We start from the raw sequence: 24,953 nt of genomic DNA, 5'->3' as shown, positions 1-24,953 counted from the left end.
ATAACTGATGGAACAATTTTATTCCATGTCAGATAACATTAAATTTTTCTAATGTAGGCTATAGTAAAATATGTCATAATGCTAAACACTTTCAATGATATAAAAAACTATTTTTATTGTAGAGCTCTAGTTTTTCCGACTAACAATGCGAAAAACCTTTCGTTTTTGTAAAGTTACGTCCAGCTGCATGCACTTGCCTACGTCATCACGCAAAGGGGTGCACTTCCTGCTCACGGCATTGAGTGGGTTGAGTAGATGATTTTACTCATAACGTCCAAGGAATGCTTTTCTCACCTTCGAGACGACACTGGACAAGTGCTATTCGTTTGGCGATAACTCTGTTTGGACTCCCGTTGACGGCCTCCACCTCTGGAGCAAGGTATGAGCAGCTTTATGTTGTCGGTTTCAAACTGAATAGAAACGAAGTAGTTACTATATGCAGCCAATAAACCAGAACTTAAAGTAGGTGTGTGATCTGTGGCTTTTTTGTTGCCCTCTTCAGACCTGCGGCTCTTTGCGCATCCCATCATTTTTACGGAACCAGTAAACATATTAAACCTATTTGTGGGGACTGTTACACCTGCAGTATCGGGACCATGCCCTCGCCAGCAGGTCCTCATGTAAAATCCAGATGCCCACAGTATCCACAGTCCACCATCACGCGCTTCACTGTACCAGACGACAAGGTGGACTGGAATCAGAAATGGCCCGAGTACAGCCCAGTCAACCACACTGCTCCAGTTGTTTTAAAGAAGCCAGTCTGGGCTGATCCCGACATTGGGTGAGCAACGCTTGCTTTTTAAATAAATCTAATATCTGGATAATTTGATTTGATCACACAGTGTATATTTCACTTCTTTGCTTTCTTGTACTTGCAAAAGTACTCCCTGTTTGTCACATCAGAGCCACAAGGTCCACAGCATGCAAATTGTGATATATACTATGTAATGGATCAGAACAAAGTAGTGCATAATTTTGAAGTGGAAGCAAATCTATACATGGTTTTCAACTTTTATTTTTTGAAAATATGAAATTAAAAAATAGGTCATTCATTTGTATTCAGTTCCCCCAATTAATTCCTTTTTTCTTTTTTTTTTTTTTTGCAATTAAAGCTGCAAATGTTTCAAATGCGTGTTTCTGTCAGGGATCCATCTGCAGATACGGATGTTTTGTCTTCTTTCTAAAATAGCTCAGGTTCAGATTAGATCGCTTGCGTCTGTGAACGCTGATTCTCTTAGCGCAGATTCTCAGCTGCATTTCCATCTGGACCTTGGCATTTCTTACACATGACTACACAGTTGCTTGAACTGAATAAAAGTGCGAGTTTTATTTTATGTTTAAAAAATTATGTTTATTTTTTTGCTTCCAAGTCACAAGCTACTTTGTAGTCTGTCACATAAACACCAAATAAATACATTTCAGTTTGTGGCTGTTATGTGAGAAAAGGTGAAAAAGTTTGGTGTGTGAATAATTTTGCCAAGATTTTTATATAATTTCTGTGTACCGTTTGCTTGTCCTGCAGTTCCTTCTCTCCAAAGTTCAATGCTGTTGATGGTCCTGTGGACAGGTCGAGCTTTGAGGGAAAATACAAAGTGGAAAGTGAGAAGCCATTGTAAGTTAAACAGTAATTTGAAACATTTCCCTGAAATTGGATTAATAAGAGTGTGTGTGCAGAACCAAAAAAACAACAACAACAACAAAAAAGTAAACGCCAGACTCTTTAATGTTAATGCACAATGACATTTGGGTGAGGACTATCTGTAGGTGCTTGTTCCTAAGTGGAGGTCAGCTAATCAACTTTGTGATCTTTACTGAAGAAATCCCAGTTTCCAATACTGATTGTTTCTGATCTAGAAACCCTCGTGGACGCACTGGTTTGACTGGACGAGGTTTGCTTGGACGATGGGGACCCAATCATGCTGCTGACCCTGTTGTCACAAGGTAACGTCTATTTAGGTATAAATTCGAATTTTGATTATCGTTCTGTTTCGAAAGGAGAGAAGTCTCACTGTCAACTAATTAAACTTGTTGCCTTTTATCTGTAAAAGGAAACATATCTTGATCAGAAGTTTCCATCCAGCCGTCTTTTGCATGAAAGCCATATTAATTTAGATCTAAAAGATTATAATTTTTTAGCAAGTTGCACAGAACCTCACATCTTCAGCTAGCTTCTGCCCTAATGCCGGTTGTACCTTTAACTGCCATTCGTTTCAGAAATGGTGGAAATAATTTACATTGGTTGATTTCCGGACAGTAGACCTGGCTTTTAAGCATGGACTTGTGACGGTTGAGGTCAGGCCCATTAAGAGTGCTTAATGTGAGTCTGCTTTATCTTTCCCAAAACCCTTTGTAATGTGTGTTTGGCGTCAGTTGGAAGAGCAGATTGAATCCAGTTCCAACCGTTCGATCAAAAACTGTCCACTTTGGTCGAAAGCCGATTTAGTTATGATGTTAAAGAGCAACCCAGGAGCTGCCAGGAATAATCCTCAGCTCTAAAATGGACACCTGAAAATTTGCAGCTGTTGACATGGACAAACACACATATAAGAAGAATGTTTATGAGTCAAAGTGAGGCTTTTAAACCTAAGCACACTGTATCTACCTTTCAGGCATGGTGGTGGCAGCATTTTGCTGAGGGTTCATTTTGCTCCCGCTGGTGCATTATATACAAAGTTTCTATGCTAATGAAGACCAAGGATCACCTCCAAATGTTTTTTAGGTTTACATCAGATCAACAACTGGATGGTTAAAACTTGGACATATCTGGTATTTATATGGGAAAATGATGTCAAACACACATTAAAACTTCATTTGACGTGGATAAAGCATTTAAGCATCTTGACTAAAACCATTTAGAAAATCTGTGAGACCAGTTTCTATTTTTCAGTCATGTGTTGTATTATTAGTCCGACCTGAATAAAGGATTCAAGTGCCGAATTAAAAGCTCAAAATCATTACTAAACGCATGCTCCTGACGAGTGCATGTGAACTTCTGACCGTCTCTATAGATGACTTTATTCTTTTAACTCTCTGATGACCTGAAGCGTTACTCTGTGTGGCAGATGGAAGGTAGATGCCAGCGGAGCAAAGATTCATCACTCGGCCTCCAAAAAGCCCATCCTGCAGTTTGTGGCCATCAAGAGGAGAGACTGTGGGGAGTGGGCCATCCCAGGGGTACGCTACTTTCTTACGACGTTTTCAGGGAAGCTGTGGAGAAAGACAAAATAAACCCGTTCGTCTTTGCATAAAGGAATTTAGAGTATCCAAGATCCACAATCAATCAACTTTGCTATTAGACAGATTTGGTTACAATGAGGTGAGTCAGCTTTCTTGCCAGACAAAAAACTTTACATCGACACACAATAAATATAAATAGAACATGATTCAAAATGGCCTGATGCTTAATTCTTAAAAATAGCAAAAACAAACATAAAAGCAGTGAAAAATGAAAACAACAACAACAAAAAAAACACTGACTTAAATACAGTATGCTCATTAGGACAAGATAAAAAAAATTAAAATAAAATAAATCGATATTAAAACTAAGGTAAATTGAATTTTAGAAGCTTATGGCTACAGGAACAAAGCTGGCTTTATACCAGCTTTGTATAATATACATGTATGTACATATATATATATATATATATATATATATATATATATATATATATAGCTTAATTTTACATTTTATGATGAAATATCTGCGTTCGGATGGGAGGAGCCTGAACTCGCAGTGCGGAGGATGAGACGGATCTCTCTAAGATGGGTGTGGATAACCTCCTCACCTACCCGAAGTAAAATGATTCTGGGTTTAGCTGCATCTCATCCTTCTACTTACTGGACCGTTTTTCTATTTGGTTCAGGCAGTTCTTCTTTTTAAGAGTTAAAATACCAAACTAGGACACAGAGCGGAAAGATGGAACCAATCCAATAAAGGCTCGATTAAAAATAGAACCAACAAGGTTTTGTCAAAGTGGAATGAAGGCAGTTTCCTGAATTCCCTTTCTTGTATACAGCCTCACAGTTTGCCTTAGTTTACTGTCAATAACTGTGACCAGATATTTGTAGGCATCAACAGCTTCCACAGCCTGGTCCTTCATAACAGTCATTTTCTGAAAATCAGTGATCATATCCTTAGTTTTTGAGATCTTAATCTGTAAGTAGGACTCATCGCACCACCGAACAAAGTCCTCCACCACCGAGCCGTGCCCCGTTTCTTCATCGTTAGGCAGGCTAATGACGACTGAGTCATCTGCATACTTAAAAATGACTCATCCCCGCGGAGAGCCGGTGGAGGAACAGAGCATCTCGGTCAATAACTTTCACTCTCTGTTTCCTTTTTCCTTGAAAAGTTTCAAATCCAGCCCGCAGGATTAGAATCGATGTTCTAAAAAAGCCCGCCAAAAAACAATAAAAAAAAAAGTTGTGCTTGTGATCCGTTTCCTTCATTAGAAAAGCCGTGGCATCACTAATTCACCTCTTAATCATATTCGGCAACGTTCACATTTTTATGGCACCCCCGACTCATGCTTGTTTATTCTCTGGCTGATGTTAGGAAAATTAAGCTTTGACGCCATTTTTTTTTTATCCTTTTGCTTTTTCATTCTGAAAATATATCTTGGTCTGCACATCCTGGTTTTGACAGGGGATGGTGGACCCAGGGGAACAGGTTTCCCTCACGTTGCAGCGGGAGTTCTCGGAGGAAGCCCTGAACTCGCTTTCTGTAAAGCAGTCAGAGAGGGAAGACATCCGCAAACGCATCCAAAACCTCTTCGGGTCTACAGGGTTTCAGGTGAGTAAAATGTGACGGTTTGTCATCACATTTTAGCTAAGAAAACAGAAGAAAACCTCCAATAGAATGGTTTAGATCACAGAATATCAAGAGCTAGTCCAGAACTAAATCAGTTTATTAAAAAAACAGCAAAAAAAAAACCCAAAACATTCTGCTTTGTTTTTATTTGTGACATACAATCCATTGGAAATTGTGGGTTTAACATAAAATGTGAAAAAGTTCAAGGGCTCTGAATACGTGCGAGAGATCCAGTTACCAAAAATGGATATGAGGAAGTACTCAAACAATATTGGATAAACCTGTCTCCTTTCAGGTCTACAAAGGATATGTTGATGACCCAAGAAACACGGACAACGCCTGGATGGAGACGGTCGTCGTCAACTTTCACGATGAAGCGGGTAACTTTCTTTTGCGTTTTTCCTGAAACCCTCCCTTCACCACAGGTGCACACTCGTCCTCTAAATATTCCTGTGATTGGCAGGCGACAGTGTGAGCGAGCTGCCTCTGCAGGCTGGCGATGACGCAGGACATGTCCAGTGGGTGGACGTGGACTCGTCCTTCGGCCTCTACGCGAGCCACTCCCACTTCTTGGAGCTGGTTGCCAGAGAGCGGCAGGCCCACTGGTAATCGGGAGACAAAAGGCTGCTCTGACGTTACGATGAGGCAAAGCAGAGCCTGAAGAGCTCTCGTCCATTCAGCACGCACGACTGCTAATGGGAGCGTTCCCACTAATTCATTCATGATATTCTGAACTGATAATGGAAAACATAAAGTGAGTTTAACCAGTTGGCATGACATGGCAAAAAGAGAAAAACAAACAAACAAAAAGAAAAGAAAAGAAAAAAGAAGTATTGTAACCCGAGGATAAGTAAAATCTATGAGGTTTATGTACATCTATGATAAAGCCATGGTCAGAGATTGTAATGCTTTTTCGATTCATTTGATCAAATGGCTCCACGGAGGATTTAAAGTGTGACCTTTTATGTTGCCATATTTATTGAATCCCCCCAAAAATTCTGCTTTGCGCCCTACGTCGGTATAGTCCCCATTTGAGCTCTTCCACCTTACTGTAAAGGGCAAGGGAAAGGAAACATGGTTTAGTATTTAAATAAACAAAAATCTGACAAGTGTGGTGTGTATTTCTGCAGGGTCTCAAACTGTCTCACATAATTATCAAACATTTAGACCCTAAAAACTCTTCAAGATCTTCAAAACTACCTCTAAAGTTACCTATAATTACATCTGAAAATTATTGTATGTTTTTGTACAAAGAACGCATTCCCGCTACTGGAACTGGCTTATTTCATGTTTAGACAATTAAAATTGTCTTTTAAAGTGATTTACTGTTATCTCCTTCAGTTTAGAAAAAGGCATTATAAGGTTTGGCTTAAATGCAGGGGTTTTATCAGTTGGTTAGTACCTGCTGTCAGTACTGAAGGTTAATTATTTGTTGTAAGAACAAACTGAAGTAAAGTAACCAGTCTGTAGCAGCACCAGATTTACACACACTATTTTCATCAAATTAAATTCACTGCTCAGAGCTCAGATTATTACACTTAAATAATACCCATCTTAAAAATTGGAGAGAGCATCAATGCTCTGAGTGGTAAGACTTGCTTCTCATCACTCATCTGCTATAAACAGCAGATTCTCAATTGAATTTAGGGCTGGGCTTTGATTGGACCACTTCCTGACTAAAGCTTGAGGACTGAAGAATTTCCATGTATTCCAAGACCGTTTCTCGGTTGACAGCCTGCGTCTCCAAAGTCTGTTGTTTAAAATAAATTCAGTGTGTGGACCATGGTGAATACAGCTGATCAGTGGGCGTTACAGGAAGAGCCGAAGAATCCAGCTGCAATGGGGCGCCAGCTGGAGCCTCTTACAAGAAATCACTAATTAAATAAGAGCCAGTCCTAGTGGGCGCCACAAATCCAATATGTTTTTTTGTTTTGTTTTTAGCCACACATTTGCCTGTTGTTCAATATTCAAGTGATGTTCAGGTCAGTGAACAAAGTCTGCTGTTTGACCAGAGAAGGAAGCTTTTTTTCCCCACACTTGTTTAGATGCTTTTTCACTTCTTGCAGACAGAGAGAAAGAGAGAGAGAGAGACAGAGGATTTTTATCTACAAACCACTCAAGCACTAATAGCATTTGCTGTTGAAGGAAGGGAGACTGTGACCAATCTTTCATCTGATTCTGGCCAGGGCTGCATTAGACACTTTAATGTTTAATGTCCAATTATAATTGGAGGTTTACTCTAATGGCAGTGCTGGCCCCAAGAATAAACAAACCGAGCAGCTGCTTACTGCTCAGAACCAATAGAGGGCACCCAAGAGCGCTGGAACAGTCACTAGTTGTGCTTCTAAATGTAATGCTTTGTTTGTGTGGGTGATACATGACTGTGCAAAATAAAACCTCTGATCCTTGATATTAATATGTTAAATGTGACTTTAAAATAGCTTCCATGTGTCAGTAGCCCCACAGCATGATGCTGTCACCACCATGTTTCATTGTAGGGATGCTCGTGTCCAGCATGTTGTGCAGCATATGTTCTCCGCCACACATAGTTTTGTTTGTAGGCCAAAAGGTTTGGTCTCATCTGGCCTAAAGTTCCTTTCTTCATGTGCTTCCTATGTGGGTAAACTGTAAATAAGACCTCTTCTGACATTGTTGTGACATTGACTTGCTTCTTACTGACTTGACTTGCACTCATCCATAATAGCTAAAATTAGGACTATATTAGATATTGTGTTAGTTTGTCCGACCCAAAAATTAGATATCGTGTTAGTTTGTCCGACTCATAAATGCCAAAGATATATCTTAAAGTTTGTGTTTGTGGCACGGAAAATGTAAAAAAGTTCAAACTGTATAACATTTGTCAGGTACTGTATTTTTTTCCTTTTACAAAATATTTAGACAGAATTAAAAAGAAAATAAACAAAACGACATTGTCTGTCATCTTTGATTAGAACAGTTATTTAAATCATAATTTTATTTATTTATTATTATTATTTTTATTTTTTTTAAACTTAACATTAACATACTGTAGAGGAGACTGAAGTTAGCAGTTCGGGTAGGTGTTGCGAGTCAGCTTAGAGGGAAACTACATTTCCCATAGGTCTTTGAGACAAACGACGCCCAAAGCTGACGACGTGGCTGAGAAACGTCTCATCACCGGTTTTCAGCGGACCGGGGTGATTCAAATCAGAGAGCAGGCTGTTCTCTCATATCTAGTTCTGGACTTGTAAAAGCTGTAGGGGTCCTTTGCAACTCTTTGACCTCATCACTGTGCAGTTATGTCGGGAAAAGTCAAAGGCCGAAGTGCGGCTAACGCGGACTCCATGGCTGGCCGAGTGTCCTGTGATGAGCGCATCTTGAGGGATATTCATCAGCTGTACACGGAGGCGGACAGCGGTGGGTTACATCACTTAATTAATACCTGGTAGTAATGCAGCTGCCCTTTTTTAATTACAGTGTTTGAGATAAAGTTTGTTGTTACCCCGGTAACGCGCTGGAGTATTCCGGTTGGAGCTAGGTGTTAGCTACTTGCTAATAAGGATTTTGTGATTTTGGCTGACGTTGCACTTGGAAAGGTCGATGCTAATCAAGTTAGCCACCTCTGTTTTTAACCTGCATAAAGTACTTTGTTGGACAACTACGTTGTTTAATGCAAGTGTAGCAGCTTTTGTTTTATCCCTTAGGGTTCAAGCTTAGCCCTGTGGATAAGAAGACATGATCACTTCTATATTTTATTTTTTATAGTAGAACCAGCGATAAAACAAATCCTAATAGTAGTTTTGCCTGTGTTTTTGTATTTTCTACAGGGTTAATTCCAGTGGCTGAATCTGTTGGTGTGAAGCTCCTTCCACCCAGGAAAAAAATCACGGTGATGCTGATGGGCAACCACTCAGCAGGCAAAAGCTCTTTCATCAACTGGTAAATACGGGTGTCCACTTTGACCTCTACAAACGTCAATGTATTTTACTAGAATTGAGTATGTTTAACACAAAGGCTAACATAATTTTGAAGTTTTTATATTGAAAAATCTTAAAAGTGTGACCCGCCTTTGTATTTAGCTTGCTTCTACTCTGATGCCACTAAATGAAATCCAGCTCAACCAAAGGCCTCCTGAAATCACCTGAGTGAAGTGAATAAGACACCACCTGTGTGTAATTTAAAAGGTTTGCAAGATAAAACTGGTGAACAAACATCATCGTTTAGTCAAAAGAACAAAGTAGACAAGTCAAGGGTTACTTTATAAAACAAGTTTTTTCTTGTTTTTTTTTTTAATGGCTCATACAACATGTGTGCTACATTTTAAAAGAAAAACACCAAGAGTCTTAGACATCTATAGTTATGCGCTGCGTACAAGAAACGAAATACGAAATCAAACGTTTTTTATGCATTAGCAGGGTTTCCCCCAGACAACTTGCTAAGCCCGGTGGTGGGGGCGTACCGGTGGTCCACCAGTGGTCTACCTTGTTTTTGTATTAAAAGATGTGACAGAAAATATTAAAGTATTAATGTGTAATTATATGTTACAGGAAAACGTCTCCAGTGAAATGCTATTTAAACCTGCAACTAGTCTAAAAACAACAAATTTGCACTTCTGTTTAATCCAAATTAAGTCAGCAGCGCCATCAGGCCCCCAAGAGCTTTAGGGGCCCCATAAACACTAATATTTTAAAACAGACCACAGATACATAAATGTAACACTTGTTTATTGCTGTTAAACTTGATTCAATTTCAGCATACATAAATTAAAAGATTTTAAGTTGTATAACATTTAAATGCAAGATTTTAAGGAGCTGGCAAGTTTACTTTGTAAAACTTCAAATAACAATATTCATATTGTTTTGTTACCATAGCAACAATCTGATGCTGTGAGTTTAATCTTTGAGTTTACAAATCAAAATTAGTAAACTGCGATCATAACTTATTGCTTTTTATGCTGGCCAATTAAACTACTCTCTTCTGCCATATTTCACTAACTCTAACACAAAAGCTGTTAGAAGTGCTGATGATTTTAGCAGCTATAGGGGCCCCTAAGTCAAAGTCTGCGCAAGGCCTCATGCAGCCTTGGACCGGCCCTGCACAATGAATAAATCCGCTGCACTGCGCAGAGATGCGCAACAAACGGGAGATTTGGCTTTAGTAGTTGTTCCATTTCGTGTCTGTTGAGTTTTAATCGTCACAGAAACTATTCTGGTTGGTCGAGTTTATGGGACTCGACCGTGCCTGACGGTCACGAGTTTCTCAGATCTCCGTGCAGCCACGCGCATTAACTCTAAGTAGACAACGCATTTGATATGGGTTGATGCATCGTGTAACCGGAAAAATAATACTTAAAATAATATAAAATCTGCGTGATGTGTGACTCCGAGGAGAGCGTTAAAGCTCCTCACCGGGCTGAACCTGCATGATGTGGTTAGCGCTGCTTGTTATCCACAAACGCTCCGGCCAACCGGGACCACAGACATAAACTTTGAAGACAGACACAGAGCCACACGCTGGGCAGCGTGTTGAGATGTATATAATTGTTCGTTCACAAAGATAAATCATTCTCACTGCTCCACAACGTGCACCTCTGAATACGCTACAAGTTATTCCTGCAGTTCACATAGAGCTGCGCAACCAGACCTAACGCGGCGGGTTTTAAACTCTTACCTAGAGTTCTCCAAAGGATCATAATTCCTCACAGTAAGTTGATGTAAATATCCATACAGGTCAGCCTGTGTCCAGTTTGAGTGAAAGGAGGCGCGCGCGATCCCGCTGAGGTAAAGCAGCGGCAGCGCGCGAACCAAAGCGCAGAGGCGCCAGCTGTGTGATTGGTCCGCGCGCTGTCGGGTTTAAATGCATAAACTATAAACCTATCTATTATAAACATATCCTTAAGGATAAATCTCCTCTGCTAGTGAAATGCTTAGAGCAACAGAGACGCTTGCAGCCTGGCTTAAAAAAAAACGCGATTTTTTTTTTTTCTATTTATTTTTCTTGAAACGTAAACAAGCAACGCTTAGCCTGGCGGCGAGGCTAGTAAAGCATGGCGGGCCGCCAGGCTTATAATACACTGGGGGAAACCCTGATTAGGTTGGCCCAATCAAATTTCATTAGGAATCTATGTGATGTGGGGAAATTGGTTTAGGGTTTTCACGTTAGATCTTAATTAAATACCCTGACGTTTGTTGTTGTAATGTGACAAAGTGCTGAATAGTTCAACAGGCCTCGTCTCCTGTGATCCATTTTAAGTTGCTCCACATTTTCACTCGCATGCATTTGCTGTTCCCAGGTATGTGGAGGAGCACATCCAGCGCACTGGGGTGGCTATTGAGACGCAGGGCTTCAGCTTTGTTACAAGCGGTCGCAAAAGAGAGTCCCTCACGGTGAGCGCAACAGCAGTAGATTATCTCTGGAACAGGAATGTTGTTGGTCAAGGCATTAACATGCACATTCTTTTTTTCTACCCTCCTGTCATTATTAGTAGATTAATGCAGGAACAGTGACAAAAATGTGGTTTTGTTCCCATCTTTAGGGAAATGCAACCCTTCATCTATATCCACATTTCAAGCCTCTGCAAGAGTTCAAAGGTGAGCATTTTGATTCATCACCACCAAAAAATGTGCTGGCTGCTTGTCTCAAGAAAAGTTGTTTTTATTTTTTATATATATATATATATATATATATATATATACTATGATATTTTTCAAATGGTTATCCAACCTTTTAAATTCTCCTCAAGGTGTTTCAGAGTACCTGAGCACAGAGATCTGCACATCGCGACAGAAGCGGTTCAGCCTGGTGACGTTTGTGGATTCTCCAGGCTTGGTGGATGGAGATATGAAATATCCCTTTGACGTGGATGAGGTGATCCTCTGGCTGGGTGGGTTCACACAAAAATGCTTCCAATCATTTGGACTTAGATCTCCATGGTAAAGTGCCCTTCTTCTAGCCTGATGGATTATTCCACTTCCTGGTGTTGCATCATAAGCGGTTCCCTCCCCTATTCAGTTGTTTAAATCTCAGCAGAAATCGACAATTTATTCTCTAAACAAATGTAAGAGCTGCTTCCCAAATGTGCACATTGTTCTTAGCAAACGCATTTAAGCAATATTACAGAAAAAGTGAAATTATAAATAAATGTGCAGGTGTGAAAGAAAACATTTTAATTAATAGTAGCAATAAGAAATGGCTGGAGGAACCTCAACACTTTTCCATTTTCAAAGGCTTTCCTTCATTCCTGTTATCCTTCTTTCTATTCCTTCTACTTTTCATTTGTTTTGTGTATCATAATGTTTTTTTTCTTATAGTCTACTCCTGACTTATGAGGATTTAAAAAAAAGTTTAGCCTACTTGAACCTCATGTTTTCTTGTCTTTCCCATTTTTAGTAATAGCCTTAAGAGTCAGTTGTGTTTTTGAGATACATTTATATTTATGGAAAGCAGAAAGTCGTGGATTACAAATGTAAGCTTCCTTCATGGTGTTAAATTTTAAAAAGTTGAACTTACTTACAGTATTATGTTATTGTATTTTTATAGGAATTGTTATGGATAACATTAACTATTGGTATATTAAAAAGAGGATTTTTCAAACATTTCAGCTAATGCTTTAGAAATAAAAGGTGAAAATATTTTAAGGGTTTTCATGTTTCTTTTTCAGATATGCCTTAATTTTATTTACTTTGAAATACTGAATTACTGAATTTACGTCACATGTTCAGCTCAATATGAGTACAACAGGTTCTTCTGAAGCTTTGCTCTCTCTGCTTTTCTTTTGTAAACAAAACCATTTATTGCCTCAAAGAAAAAGATAAACCTCCAATTTTGTACTCCAGCTCTTTCAAAGTACCGACTTCTGTTTCTGAGTGACAAAGCAATATATTGATGTACTCTAATATCCAATTGTTTTATTTACTTTATTTACTCTTGATCATATATACATGTGACCCTTTTTTTTTTTTTTTGCTAGATGATTCTGTCTTCTGTGGAAAATAATGTATTTTGTTATTGTTACTTTCAGGGGAACTTTGTGACCTTATCCTGGTTTTCTTTGACCCCATGGGTCAGGCTCTGTGCAAGCGCACCCTCAACATTGTGGAGTCCCTGAATGAAAAACATGGCGACCGGCTACACTTTTATCTGAGCAAGGCGGATGAAGCTGGTGGAGAGTCAGACAGACAGGTGAACTCAGCTACAGATCTGTCCAGGTGCTCTTCTGCATTGGTGTGGAGGGAAAAATATTCATATGTGCTACACTTTTTCCACATTTTTCTCTTTCAAAATGGTGGACCACACATGTAGAAACAAATGTGTGGTCCACCATTTTTAACAAACAGTTTAGGCTGAACAGTGTAGATGACTGTAAAGCGGTATTTGATGGAATCCACTTCCAGATTGACTAATTAATACTTGTTTTTGTAATTATGTTAGAGAGTAATGATGCAGATTGTTCAGGAGCTCTGCAAAAGACCAGGACTCAACAAATGTGGGTTCGACATGCCCACCATTTACATTCCCAATCCCAACAAGGTAGGTCAGATTTCTGACATTAAACATGTGCATGTTAAGTCATTAATTACTTTTTTTAATTTATCATTTCTGTGCCTCTGTTTCCAGCCCAGTCGCTGTGTGAACCAGATTGAGGAGGTCTGTCGTGCCATCGAGAAAACCATCAACCAGACGGTCCAGAACACCCTCAACTCCCTGGAGAAAGACTGTGAGCTCATCTGCGAGGCCATCACGGATAAACTCATCAGTGACAGGTGAAAAACACACTTCACAACTTATTTCTATGATCCTATTTTTGTTCTGATTGGTCCACTTGTCTCATTACCTTTTATTTATTTTTGAGTCTAATAACATACAGATTTTTAGCAGGCTTCTAACATATTTTTGAGAGTTCAACAAAAGCAAGGAATTTGTCTTTTTGAAATCATTAATAAACTTAATAGTCATGCAACAAATGTAGAGATCGTTTTTAACTCGGATGTCTGGAAAGACCTTGGAAATTTGAGTTTGGAAATCGGTGAACATTTGTGGAAATGTTTGAAGTGCTCCCTGGATCAGTGATGCTTTCAGAGTGTAACTCTGATCATTTGATCCACAGGCAGAACAGTTTGCAGAACAGACGCGCCCGCTGCCAGAGCTGCTTCCTGTCCCTGTTGGGTTTCTGCATCCCACTGGCTCTGCTGGCCTTACTGTTGCTGGGGACGTTGTCCAAAGAGCTACTGGACATGGCTCTGGGCCAACAGGGCAGAGAGACTCTCTCGCTGTATCTGGTGAGCGTCCATCAGGTGCAAAATCAACCATTTTGTTGCCATTTTTTAAAAGTGTGGCTAAAATTTGTGGTTTCTTTGTGTTGCACAGACTCCAGTAGTGAAAATATTTGACTCCCTGTCTGGGGAACAGCAGCTTTATTCCTGCGGTGGCCTGGTCCTTCTCTCCTTCCTCCTGCTCATCGTTGCTCGCTTTGGCCTCAGGTAGGAGGCATCAGAACCATCTGTGCCTTCAGTTTGATCAAATATAACTCGGTCACTGTTGAGTGTTTGTTCTTTCTTCTTTTCCCCAAGAAATGTGCAATTATGCTGGTTTTTTTTCTTGCTTGTATAACCTTTTGTGCTAAGTTTGGTTATTGTAAAACAAACAAACAAAAAAAAATTCAAATAGGAGCCAAATTGAAAAAAACATCAAGTCAAACAACTCCTTTTTTTATTTTTTATTTTATGTGATAAACCAATACAAAGAAGTGTTTAATTTTAAAGTGGAAGGAATTGAACTATTGGGGCCTTTTTTTCTTGACTGTCTGCAGAACTCGGCCGACTCTGTCAGGCAAACAGAAACGGCAGCTTCAGGAGAAGCTCGAATACATTCAGGAGGTGGTTAAGACCAAAAAGGTATCTCGATTCACTTTGACTTGGTCATGGCGGGGAATGATGGGTTTGGGTTTTAACGTTTTGTTTTCTCCCTCTAGAAAAATCTCTATGAGGAATATCTGCGCCAGAGTGTTAGTGATCATGACATGGACTTGTAAAGAAAAAAAGAAAAAAAGTTCCTCGCAATGACTTGGGACCAACTTGCCAAGATTCCACACCAGCTCAAATACGTGTCTTTCTTTTTATTCCAAATATACGTGGCATTCAACGGAAAACCCCTCCATGATCTGGTGCATTGACTTGGGTACATCCTGTTACATGAACGTTTACACTATTCTACCTGTACATGACATGAACTTGTTACTGATCTTATTTCTTCTGAGCATTTCCTGTCTGAGTCCTGTGCCTCTGTCCTTTTCCAGGTAATTCAGGTGTGAACCACTCTATAACACAAAGACGTTGAAGCTATTTATAGCAACATATAGCACGGAATTGAGTCTCTTTGTAAACATTTTCAACTTTGAGGGTGTTACCCAGAATTTTATACAATATTTTTTCATCAAGATGTCACAAATTTGTATAATCCCTAAAAATATCTGTAGTTTAGTAAGTAGAATAATCAATTAAAACTTCTGCAGTTCTGATTGTTTGCCAGCAGTCATGGAATTGCATAGGATTGCATTTCAACTTTTTGATTTTCTCTCCACCTTGTTGTGATTTAAATAACTAAATAAACGGTTCAATCAAGAAGGATCTGGGAGAAAATGTGTATTCATACACACCACCTTAAGGGCTTTTATCATTATTTATCTGTACTTAAGTTGGGTTACACTCGTTTAATATTTTAATAAAGGAGACCAGAAAGATTAAAGACCACATACAAGAATAAAGCTATAAAAGCCTTCAAAGAATTTTATTTGAAAAATCACATGAGCAGGCTCAAGTCATTTTTGGAGTGAAACATCCTTGAGGTATTTTTGCAGTTTTCCTACACCCACCTGAGGTCCCAGTGTGTCATGCTCCAGTTTTATTCTCGATTCATGTAGTTCTGTAATAAGGCAGTGAAAAAGCTTGTGTATCTGGAGCTAATTCCTAAGATCATGAGATAAAAATATCAGACATTCAAGATAAACGAGGACTGGAAAGTCTGGAATTGACTAATTCAAGTGTGAAACAAGCGAGTAATCTTGTTCCCTCCATTCTTTTAAGGGTTACCATTTTTAGCACCTACAAAAACCTGATGGTGTTACTGTTTTCAGAGGCTTTAGTTATGTGGTCACCTTATAAAACGTCAAAAAAATAAAAATGACAGACTCAAATGTAACGCCTTTCAGTGGTAATGAAAGTTTCTGGAGGTAAAATTAGTTTGTAAAAGCATAGCTGGAACTAGATTAAATTAGACTTTTTAGGGGGTAATTTACCAAACTTAAATTAGTCATAAGTTTCCATTAAAATTAGTCTCACAATTTCTAAAAATCCAGCATATATCTTTGATTTGCAACTTTCTGTTGGAACGGGGCACGAGTGTTTTGCTGCAGGAGGGACTGGTGCGCTTCACAAAATGAATCACGTCATGGAAAACTACTCGTACTGTGTTGAAATATTTAAAAGACAGCCAGATGAGTTTTCAAACTGGATAATGACCTGAAGCATACTTCCAAATTAGTTGCAAAGTGTCTTAATGACAAAGTCGATGTTTTGGAGTGGCTATAACACACTGACCTCAGCACCACTGAAAACTGGTTAACTGGGTTGAAAATGTCAGTGAAGCAGCCTACAAATGTGACTCGAAGCAATTCTGACAGGAGGAATGGGCCAGAATTTCAGCAAACTATTCTAGAGAGCTTGTTGAATGATGCCCAAATATTTGAATCAAATCAGGAACTAATTAAGTCTTAAAAAGCTCCTATTATTCTGCCATTTAGCAAATAAAGTTATTTGCAAAAGCATAATATTGGTGTTGTCAGGCAGATTCTATTTATATGACTTCTTGAATCTGGCACTAATCAGGTCCTGGGTGTGGCTGGCAAAAAATAAACCAAGGGAATGGTTAATCAGTTAACTCATGATTTTAAAAGGGGGATTGGGTGCGTCATAAAATGCAAGCTTTCAATTTTAAAGATGTTTAGCAACTCTGTTCTGTATATTTTGTCTGCTTATTCTAAAGAAACTGCTACAAATATACATTTACAAAATTTTCTCCAAGTAAAATTTATAGTATTTAAAAGTAACTCCCGCAATAAAACTCTTACATATTTAATATCTCATAGATACAGTGAAATAATAAACACTTTTCCTGGCTTCTTTCTGAGTGTTTGCTTGAATGGCATCCAGGGTCAGGACTTTGTGAACAGGAAGGAGGTTGACGTGTTTTCCGCAGGCTCAGACCGGGGAAAGTTGTTTCCTGAACTAATGCTTTCCACACCAAACCCTCGCCCTCCTACAAAATGACTGAAGCGGACTTTAGGAACTGTTAATACTCGTGTTTTTCTTCGTTTTTTCATTTTTTTTTATTTCTCGCCCATGTTCGGTTTGTTATTGAGCTGTCTGATGAGAAGATGAGTTCGGAGAAGGAAGACACAGGTACTAGAAGCAACAGGTTTAACTCTAATCTGCTCTCACAAACAATTGCGAGACAGTGTAATTAGATTTAAAGCTTGAGTTTTAATTTATTTTTAAATGTTGGCTTGTTTCTAGTGTCGGGTTAAAGCTTTAGCTTGCTTACATTATCAGATAAACGGCCTGTTAGCATGATTGACCATTGAAATTAACTGCAGCGGCTAGGCAGCAGCTAATACATCCAGCTAACAAAATTGATACATTGGAAGACAGTTTTATAAAATATTTGCTTTATTACTAACTATAAGAGTTAGTAATGACGCAAAGTAACATTAAATATTAGTTTTTAAACCAGTTACCCACACCTGACAAAAGGAGAAGCGATTCCGAAAGTAAATGAGAAGTGGAAGCGAAAATGCCTATAATTGCATGTTTTTGAATGGTTACTGATGCATTAAATGAAGTTTTAGAAATGTGAAACCTTTCTGTGTAAAGTTTGGTTATTTTTACATCTTCTTTTACTAGCTGTGCTATTTTGAAAGTCAAGATTACCTGTTGCTTATCATGAAGTAAAGTAAAAATTCCTCAAATGCTTGTTTAGGTGTCTTAAAATATGCCTTAAAATAAAAGTCTTTTGCAGTTTGTATTTTAGTAGTTTTGTTAAAACATAAACGGTGATTATATTTTTCCCTTTTTACAAAGCTGTCCACCTGAAATCTGTTGTCACAAATAGCTAAAGTACTTGTTTCTAATTGTAAATGAAAAACAGATTTAAAATGCGTCATGTTTGATGTGACATATCCAGGTGCATCTCAGGGAATGAGAATATTATCCAATATCATTTCTATTGTTCAGTTCAGAAAGATATTCCATATACAAGAACATCTTGTATTTCAAGTGTTATTCAATTTTTTTTTATCATTTTGGGTTATAGCTAATTAAAAACTGGCATTTGGCATTGGCATTTTTTTTTAGAAAATTGTTATGGTATGGCCTATAGTCATGGAGAGTGCTGACTTGACAGCTGTCTGTCAAGCAGTCTTTCACATGGAGTGGAAGTTATAAACGGTCATTGCTAAAGAATCTGGTTCTTGGCAGAAGACTGTATTTAAGCATTGTGATGGCAAATTTTGTGGAAGGGAAAAGTGTGATAAAAGCAGCACAGGGATAAGCACAGCTTTGAGAGGATTTGAAGCCCATTCAGCAAGGAGTGAACTGTGGCTGGTCTCCTGTTTTAATATCCTGGGTGAGTTGTAATGTTTATAGAAAATAGCTGGGTAAATATTGAAGTTAAACCTGCTTTGCACTTTTCTTTTTCTATTGTTTAGATTTGTAATCCTGTTTAGGCTTTCCAAAAGACTCCAAGCATCATCTGCATGTCAAATTATGGAGACATTTCACCATGTGCAGTTTCCCTTAAACAGTGATCTCTCACGTCTAAAAAGTAAAATTTTACTCTAAAAGTAATTTTACCTGTGATGTTTTTTAATAAGTTTTATGTGATTGAGTTTTGACATAAACTACATTAATTTAGAAAGAATTATGCATTCTGCAATGATAGTGGTGCACTTGTCATCAAATTATTTTCAATATATAGATTTTTTAAGAGCTCAAAATAACAGTTTGACTTCTTAATTTCTTATTGAAATACCAGTTTGTGTATAATTAAATCAAAAGATTTTGAATTTATTAAGTAGGTGGAAATTAAAGAGAAAATCAAAACATGTTGTAATAATTTGCCAGCATGTGCAGATTTGTCTCAGTTCTGCTGAGACTTTATTTCCACTAAATAAAATATTGGTTTTAATGAGCTACGTGTAAAGTTTTTTTTCTTTAATCATGGGTGATAGCTGAAATCTGGGGTTTGTAACACATTATCATTTAATAACATCCTGGTTTGTATTAACTTTATATTTAGATTTTAGCATAAATTAAACTATTCAGCATTTAAAACATAATGCTAGCATTTGAACATGTTTTTTTTTGTCTGCTTTCAGGCTAATAAGAGTTTTTCTTTCATTCATTTCTTTATTTTAATGTTTTTATGTTGGTCTAAAGTACTGCAGTCTTTGCCCTGTGGCCAAAATTGTCAAATTGGATCCGAGTATAAAAAAAAAAAAATTAAATAAAAACACAAGAAATATTTTATTGTGCAATGTTGTTTTTATTCGCTCAAAAATAAACCAAACATTATTACTAGGATCATCGAGCAGATAAATCTGCACTCTGCTGTGGGACTGGAATTATAATCGCCACTTCAAAGTTTTGAAATCGGGGAACATCTGCCCTATCGAAGTGATCAGAAGTCATCTCTCTGAACGGGGGTTTCCTCATCCCACAGGCAATTCTGCATCATGCACCGGTGGTTCATCTGCACACTGTCAGCTGTCAGTATTCGTTTTTAAACAGATTTAGTTACCTCCACCATGCACTCTGTGCGTAAAGTTGAAAATGTCTGCGCATCTCCTCCAAGTCGTCAGGAGTGCGAACTATAAGCCGTCGAAATGACAGAGAGCAAACACATTAAAATAATAGAAAATAACATTTTCTGTGTGAAATTATGCAACTAAAGTAACAGATTCATACATTTCCCGATTTCTCCCAGAAGTGTCAACATATGGACATTACTGCGTATCAGATTTCCTGTGGGGAAGTGTAATAAACGATAACTCTGTGTGTGGTTTTCAGTGGCGAGCCTGCAGGCCCAGCTAGCTGAGTACCAGGCCCAGGCTGAGCACTGGCAGGGCGTGGCGACCATCTGCGAGCTGAGCAAACAGGAGGAACTGGCCGAGCTGCAGAAACAATGTGATGAGGAGATACAGTCTCTGCAGGAGGCGCTCAGAGGTCAGGAGCTGTGTGTGTTCGCATTATGTGGAACATGTGTCTTTGGTAGTATTTGCATTTTGCATTCACTGTATTTTAGTAGTGGATTCCAGTCCAGCCTCACTCCAAGACCATGATGAAACTGATTTTTTAAATTTTTCTTAATGAATGTCTGTTGGGAACAGATTTGTTGAAGAAGTGGTAAAACTGGTGGGTGCTGGTTTACTGTAAGTCTGTCTTTAACTGTTCTGATGTTACAGAGTCTAGATGTAAAATTATACATTGCTCTAAAAGTTTACACTGCTACAGTTATAAGCTGCAACTAAAGTTATATCTTGTTGACATTTTTGGACCCTGTTAGTCTAAACGGGATTTAGAAAAGCATAACAGAAAATTATTTTCATTAGTTGCCTAATAGGGCATTAGATTTTTTTATTACCCCAAACCTGTTTCTGTTTGGATGATCAGTCCAACTATCACCTTTGAATAGAAATTAGATTTGATAAATGTTTTAGTTTGCATTGTCCACACGTCATTTCTAAGATTTAGTTTAGTTTCTCCCACCTTAAATTAAAGTTAGACATTGAAAGTCAAAATGAGGCTTTCTTCAGGCTTCTGAGAGACTAAATAATTCTAAATAATATATTCTTTCAACAGTTAAATTAATATTTTGAAACTAATCTCTTATTTAAACTAAGCCTTCTAATTTGTTCTCAGAGTAGAACAGGATCAGTACATTTTTATTTGCTTTTCATTTGCTTAATTGTATTTTACTAATAAATATTAGTGAGCAGATGATCAATAAAAATAGCAATTCTTGATTTTTAGCGATAAACGTTTGCTGATTTGACCTCATAATCTTTGGTTTATTCCACGTCATCAGAGACTGCAGCTCAGTATGAAGCCAGGATAGCGGTGCTGCAGTCCCAGCCAGTGGACTGGAGGAGAACCGGTGGACACAGTGCGGTCAGTTTGCTCCTCTTTTAATATTTTATGTATTTTAGTCTGAATCTCATCGATTGTTTTCTGTCTATCAGACCAGCAGCAGGAAGGGCCGGGGCGACGCCGACGTCTCCACTAATGACTCTCCAGCGCCGGCTGTCAACAGCTCGAAAGAGGATGAAGGGGCTTCGCCGGCGGACCAAACGCGAAGTCGACCCGCAGAGTCGGAGACGGCGGCAGAAGGAGAGGGCTCGCCACTCTCGGCCGAGGGTTATTTCTCACTACAGAACTGTGACTCGGCGTCGCTGTCCTCGTTCTCCCTGGACATGCCGTCTCTGCCCAGAAAGCTCCTTGCTCAGGACGACACGGATTCACTGGTTTCCACGGGAACGCTGGTTCCTGAAGCCATCTACCTGCCGCCAGCCGGACACCGCCTCGTAACGCACAGCGACTGGGACGCCATGAACGCGCAGGTCCGGAGACGGCAGCGTCTGGCTCTTGGGCGGCGGCAGGTCAGAGGGTTTTAGTAAACCTGTGCTGTGTTTGGCAGCTGTCGGAGCTGCGAGGGGAAGTGAGCCGGCTGCAGGCGGAGAAGGAGGAGCTGGAGAGAGAACTGGATACACACACCCACCAAACCCACAAACAGGTGGGACACACTGCTCTGATTGGCTGATATGATTCGATGATACGATGTGTGATCATGTTTTTTGTGCTGCTGTTTGTTTAAAGCATATTATTTTTGCATCCTCATTTATGCATAAACAAGAGATGATATGTAATACAGTAAAAAATTGCTTAATTTTCTGTGTGATTCCAAAGTGTGGCCTCAATTAAGAACAGCACAGCACATTTGTGCTTTTCTTTTACATATTGCTGCTGAATTTATCCCAAAAAAAAAAAAAAAAACAGTGAAAATTGGATGTTTTCTGATTAGTGCGTCTCCAGAGTTAATCAGCTTCGTCTGCCAGAAATGTGCACATTTGAATAAAAGTTGTTTGTTGGTGTTCAGGTCTCGCTGCTCCAGTCTCAGGTCCAGGCGTCAGAGACGCTCCTGCAGGATTTACAGAAATCCTTCAGCCAATCGCAGAGTGCTGTGCAGAGCCGGCTGGTGAGTATAACAACACTGATCTGAAAAATTTGTCTAATGAAAGTGTTGCAAAAATTACTGTTGATTATAATATATTTACATATTTATTATGATCATAAAATAATAGCTGTCTGCTGTCTGCATCCTCCTCCACTTACTGGACCAGACAGAACCTAAACACGCCTGTTCACCTTCCAAATCAGATTCTGCACGTGTGTAACTTTCATATTATGTGACGTATCAGAAGCATGCGTCAGGAACTATATAAATAATATGTTTAGCGATATATATTTTAAAGTAAACTATTAAAAAACAGCATTTTTTCCAAATAAAGTAAGGGATTCATAAACCTCAAATTGGAGTTTTTGAACTCGCGTTCATAGGGGCGATTAAATGCATTTTAGATCAATTTAAACTCCGTGAAATACCCCTTTAATTAAAATTGCAATCCTCAATCATGAGCATTATTTTCTCCTTGAACATAAAGGGCATCTTTTTTTTCTTTCTTTTTTTTTTTTTAGGGAATGCATAATAAAAATAAAGTGCGCTTCTAAATGCCTGAAACCAACCTCGCTCTTTTCTCCCGTGCAGGCAGAGCTGTCCCTGTCTCAGCGGAAAATGTGTTGTGAATTGTCCAGGCTGAAGGGAGAAGAGGTTGACGAGAGCTTACCAGACTCCATGTCGTCCCTCTCGAGCGCACAGCATGTAAACCCACCATTTTTAAAACACTCTCTTACAGAACACCTCACTCAGAAGAGCTGTCCCAATTTGTTTTTGTTAAATAAAATCAATTCAAACATATTTTATAGTTTTCCGTATTCCTGTAGGGGGCGCACTGTGAGGAGCGGCTTCGCATTGAGATCGTCAATCTGAGGGAGCAGCTGGACAGCCGGACGGAGGAGAACGGTCCGTGGACAGTTTATTTATTTTTTCCTAATCTGTGATTATCCTGCTAACTTTTGCAATGCTGAAATAATTTCTTCCACTCCCTTCGCGCCTCGTGGCCGCTGCTGATTATGACCACTGTCATCAGATGTTTTAGAAGGTGAGTGAACATCATGCTTTATCGTCACCCTGCTCACAAATTAACCTCCCCTGAAGGATATTGTTTCATTTTAAACGCCTTTGGTTAACTATCTGTGCAGTAATAAGTCTCACGGCTGTAAAGTTACGGAGCTGCGCTTGTGATTGCCTCCACAGTGCAGCTGTCCACTCTGAGGACGGAGACGGAGAAGATCCAGGCTCAGAGGGACCAGCTGCAGGCTCAGCTGCTTTCCTGCCGCAGTGAACTGGACGCCCTGCGGGTGGCGCTCACTCATTTGCAGAGCTCGAACAAAGGCCTCGTTCATGATAAAGTAAATAAAACTTGATCACAAACTCTTATTTTGATGCGGTTTCAGCTATTTGAGGTAGTACTGTGTGCTACATGGATGTCGTGGTGTACTATATTTGTAATGTATTTATCTGCAATTGCCCCTCAGGGACAATAAAGTTGATCTAATCTAATCTATTTAGTCACACTAGTGAAATCTGTATGTGCTGTGTGTAGAGGAGCTGACGATGGTAGGCTTTAAATAGGCCATTCTGATGGATACATGTGCTTTGATTTAAATGTGGGGTCTCAAACTTTATCCCCGTGGGCTCAGGTCCTGCAACTTTTAGATAACACACTTAATATGTGTCTGAATTACCTCCTCAGCAGGAAATCGAGTTCTAGAGAGTCCAGCTAATGACCTAGTTATTGAAATCGGGATCCCAGTTCTGCAGTTTGAGACAACTGATCCAAAATCTTCCTTTTGTACAGCTCTGGCTGTATGTTTAGGGTCGTTGTCCACCTGGAAAGTGAGGTTTTTTTTTGTAAAACTCTGTTTCTCTATTTCTTTGGCTCTCAGGCCGTTCTTCACCAACAGTGTCTGGAGCTCCGAAGCCAAGTGATCAGTCTCCGCTCTCAGGTGGACACCAGCCAGACCGTGCAGAGGGACTTCGTCGAGCTCTCGCAGTCGCTTCAGGTGCGGTACGAAGCGATGCCCAGCGATGAGGTGTAAGCTGTCAGAACCGCCCTCGCACGTGCCCCCGCTGACATCTCATCCTCCGTCTCTCTGTCTCTCTCTCTACTCTCCAGGTGAAACTGGAGTTGATCCGGCAGGCGGAGAGTCTGGAACAGGTCAAGGAGATCCTGGGGGAGAGCGTCGGCGAAGCGGAGGCTCAGCCGGCCGACGCCTCGTGAGCGTCGGCGGAGGAAAAGCTCAGGAAACCAAAGCCCAACGTCGAACATATCGCCCAGACCGAGACGGTCCACGCGCCGAACTGACAGGCCAGATAATCCAACACTGATTTCCTTTTTCGCATTAAGACACTGGAACCTCTCACAGACGGTATCGTCTGCTTTCCACTAGCTTAATGAAACGGTTGATCGAGAACCGTTTTTATATTTACTTCTGGTAACACATTCCTAACGCTAACCTGAACGCAATTTTGTTCATGAAACTGACACTCGTCTGCGCAACACTCGACTCTGCAGTGATTCTACATATTTAAGCAATATTTCTGAGTGAAGAAGGACCTGTATGCAGCTCAGTGCAATAAGGATGTATAAAGCAATGCAAAATAGAGGGTTTTTTAATGTATTTTTGTTTTTATATGTAATTAATCTACTTGTTGTCACTTATTGGGCGAGTAGACGTAGAACCCGTACCTTTTAAATTTGAGAACTGAGATTAGAAAACGAATGCGTTGTATTAGTAGAGGACTATAAATGTGTAGCATCTTTTTTTGTTTGTTTGTTTTATTACACACTGAAGATGAAAAACAAGTTGTCACATTATGTTGCTCAAGCATTAAGGTCACAATCAAATAGGTATAATAAAGTTCTGCGGCTCAG

At 39.4% G+C, this 24,953-nt stretch overlaps 3 protein-coding genes across 3 annotated transcripts; all 3 read left to right on the top strand.

The window, feature by feature from the left end:
* Window positions 1-191: 191 nt before the first annotated feature.
* On the top strand, window positions 192-7,220 carry nudt9 (nudix (nucleoside diphosphate linked moiety X)-type motif 9). Its single transcript, XM_015048748.1, has 8 exons — window positions 192-379; window positions 503-781; window positions 1,523-1,612; window positions 1,855-1,941; window positions 3,063-3,174; window positions 4,646-4,792; window positions 5,106-5,190; window positions 5,274-7,220. The coding sequence occupies exons 1-8, from the start codon at window positions 282-284 to the stop codon at window positions 5,417-5,419; spliced, it is 1,044 nt and encodes a 347-aa protein (XP_014904234.1). The 5' UTR covers window positions 192-281; the 3' UTR covers window positions 5,420-7,220.
* A 691-nt stretch (window positions 7,221-7,911) lies between these two features.
* On the top strand, window positions 7,912-15,553 carry LOC106957435 (uncharacterized). Its single transcript, XM_015048787.1, has 12 exons — window positions 7,912-8,206; window positions 8,617-8,728; window positions 11,082-11,175; window positions 11,325-11,379; window positions 11,532-11,672; window positions 12,810-12,970; window positions 13,220-13,318; window positions 13,406-13,551; window positions 13,896-14,067; window positions 14,156-14,268; window positions 14,598-14,682; window positions 14,760-15,553. Exons 1-12 carry the CDS (start codon window positions 8,089-8,091, stop codon window positions 14,817-14,819), a joined length of 1,356 nt encoding a protein of 451 aa, XP_014904273.1. The 5' UTR covers window positions 7,912-8,088; the 3' UTR covers window positions 14,820-15,553.
* Window positions 15,554-16,975: 1,422 nt separating this feature from the next.
* On the top strand, window positions 16,976-24,953 carry rabep2 (rabaptin, RAB GTPase binding effector protein 2). The gene is made up of 12 exons (XM_015048786.1): window positions 16,976-17,244; window positions 19,909-20,064; window positions 20,927-21,009; window positions 21,081-21,458; window positions 21,536-21,631; window positions 21,995-22,093; window positions 22,664-22,777; window positions 22,900-22,978; window positions 23,106-23,117; window positions 23,273-23,427; window positions 23,965-24,081; window positions 24,195-24,953. Exons 1-12 carry the CDS (start codon window positions 17,220-17,222, stop codon window positions 24,297-24,299), a joined length of 1,419 nt encoding a protein of 472 aa, XP_014904272.1. The 5' UTR covers window positions 16,976-17,219; the 3' UTR covers window positions 24,300-24,953.

Source organism: Poecilia latipinna, unplaced genomic scaffold (assembly GCF_001443285.1).
Source record: "Poecilia latipinna isolate Pla-1442-1.1 unplaced genomic scaffold, P_latipinna-1.0 Scaffold902, whole genome shotgun sequence".
Lineage (NCBI taxonomy): Eukaryota > Metazoa > Chordata > Actinopteri > Cyprinodontiformes > Poeciliidae > Poecilia > Poecilia latipinna.
This window is presented reverse-complemented; position numbering and strand designations above follow the sequence as displayed.

Excerpts from the sequence above, each read along its gene's own strand:
- LOC106957435 (XM_015048787.1), top strand. The coding sequence starts at position 8,089 with ATGTCGGGAAAAGTCAAAGGCCGAAGTGCGGCTAACGCGGACTCCATG. Across the intron at positions 12,971-13,219 it reads GTGGAGAGTCAGACAGACAG|AGAGTAATGATGCAGATTGT; the intron begins GTGAACTCAGCT and ends TAATTATGTTAG. Across the intron at positions 14,269-14,597 it reads GTTGCTCGCTTTGGCCTCAG|AACTCGGCCGACTCTGTCAG; the intron begins GTAGGAGGCATC and ends GACTGTCTGCAG.
- rabep2 (XM_015048786.1), top strand. The coding sequence starts at position 17,220 with ATGAGTTCGGAGAAGGAAGACACAG. Across the intron at positions 21,459-21,535 it reads GGGACGCCATGAACGCGCAG|CTGTCGGAGCTGCGAGGGGA; the intron begins GTCCGGAGACGG and ends TGTGTTTGGCAG. Across the intron at positions 21,632-21,994 it reads CCCACCAAACCCACAAACAG|GTCTCGCTGCTCCAGTCTCA; the intron begins GTGGGACACACT and ends GTTGGTGTTCAG.
- nudt9 (XM_015048748.1), top strand. The coding sequence starts at position 282 with ATGCTTTTCTCACCTTCGAGACGACACTGGACAAGTGCTATTCGTTTG. Across the intron at positions 1,942-3,062 it reads GCTGACCCTGTTGTCACAAG|ATGGAAGGTAGATGCCAGCG; the intron begins GTAACGTCTATT and ends TCTGTGTGGCAG. Across the intron at positions 4,793-5,105 it reads TCGGGTCTACAGGGTTTCAG|GTCTACAAAGGATATGTTGA; the intron begins GTGAGTAAAATG and ends GTCTCCTTTCAG.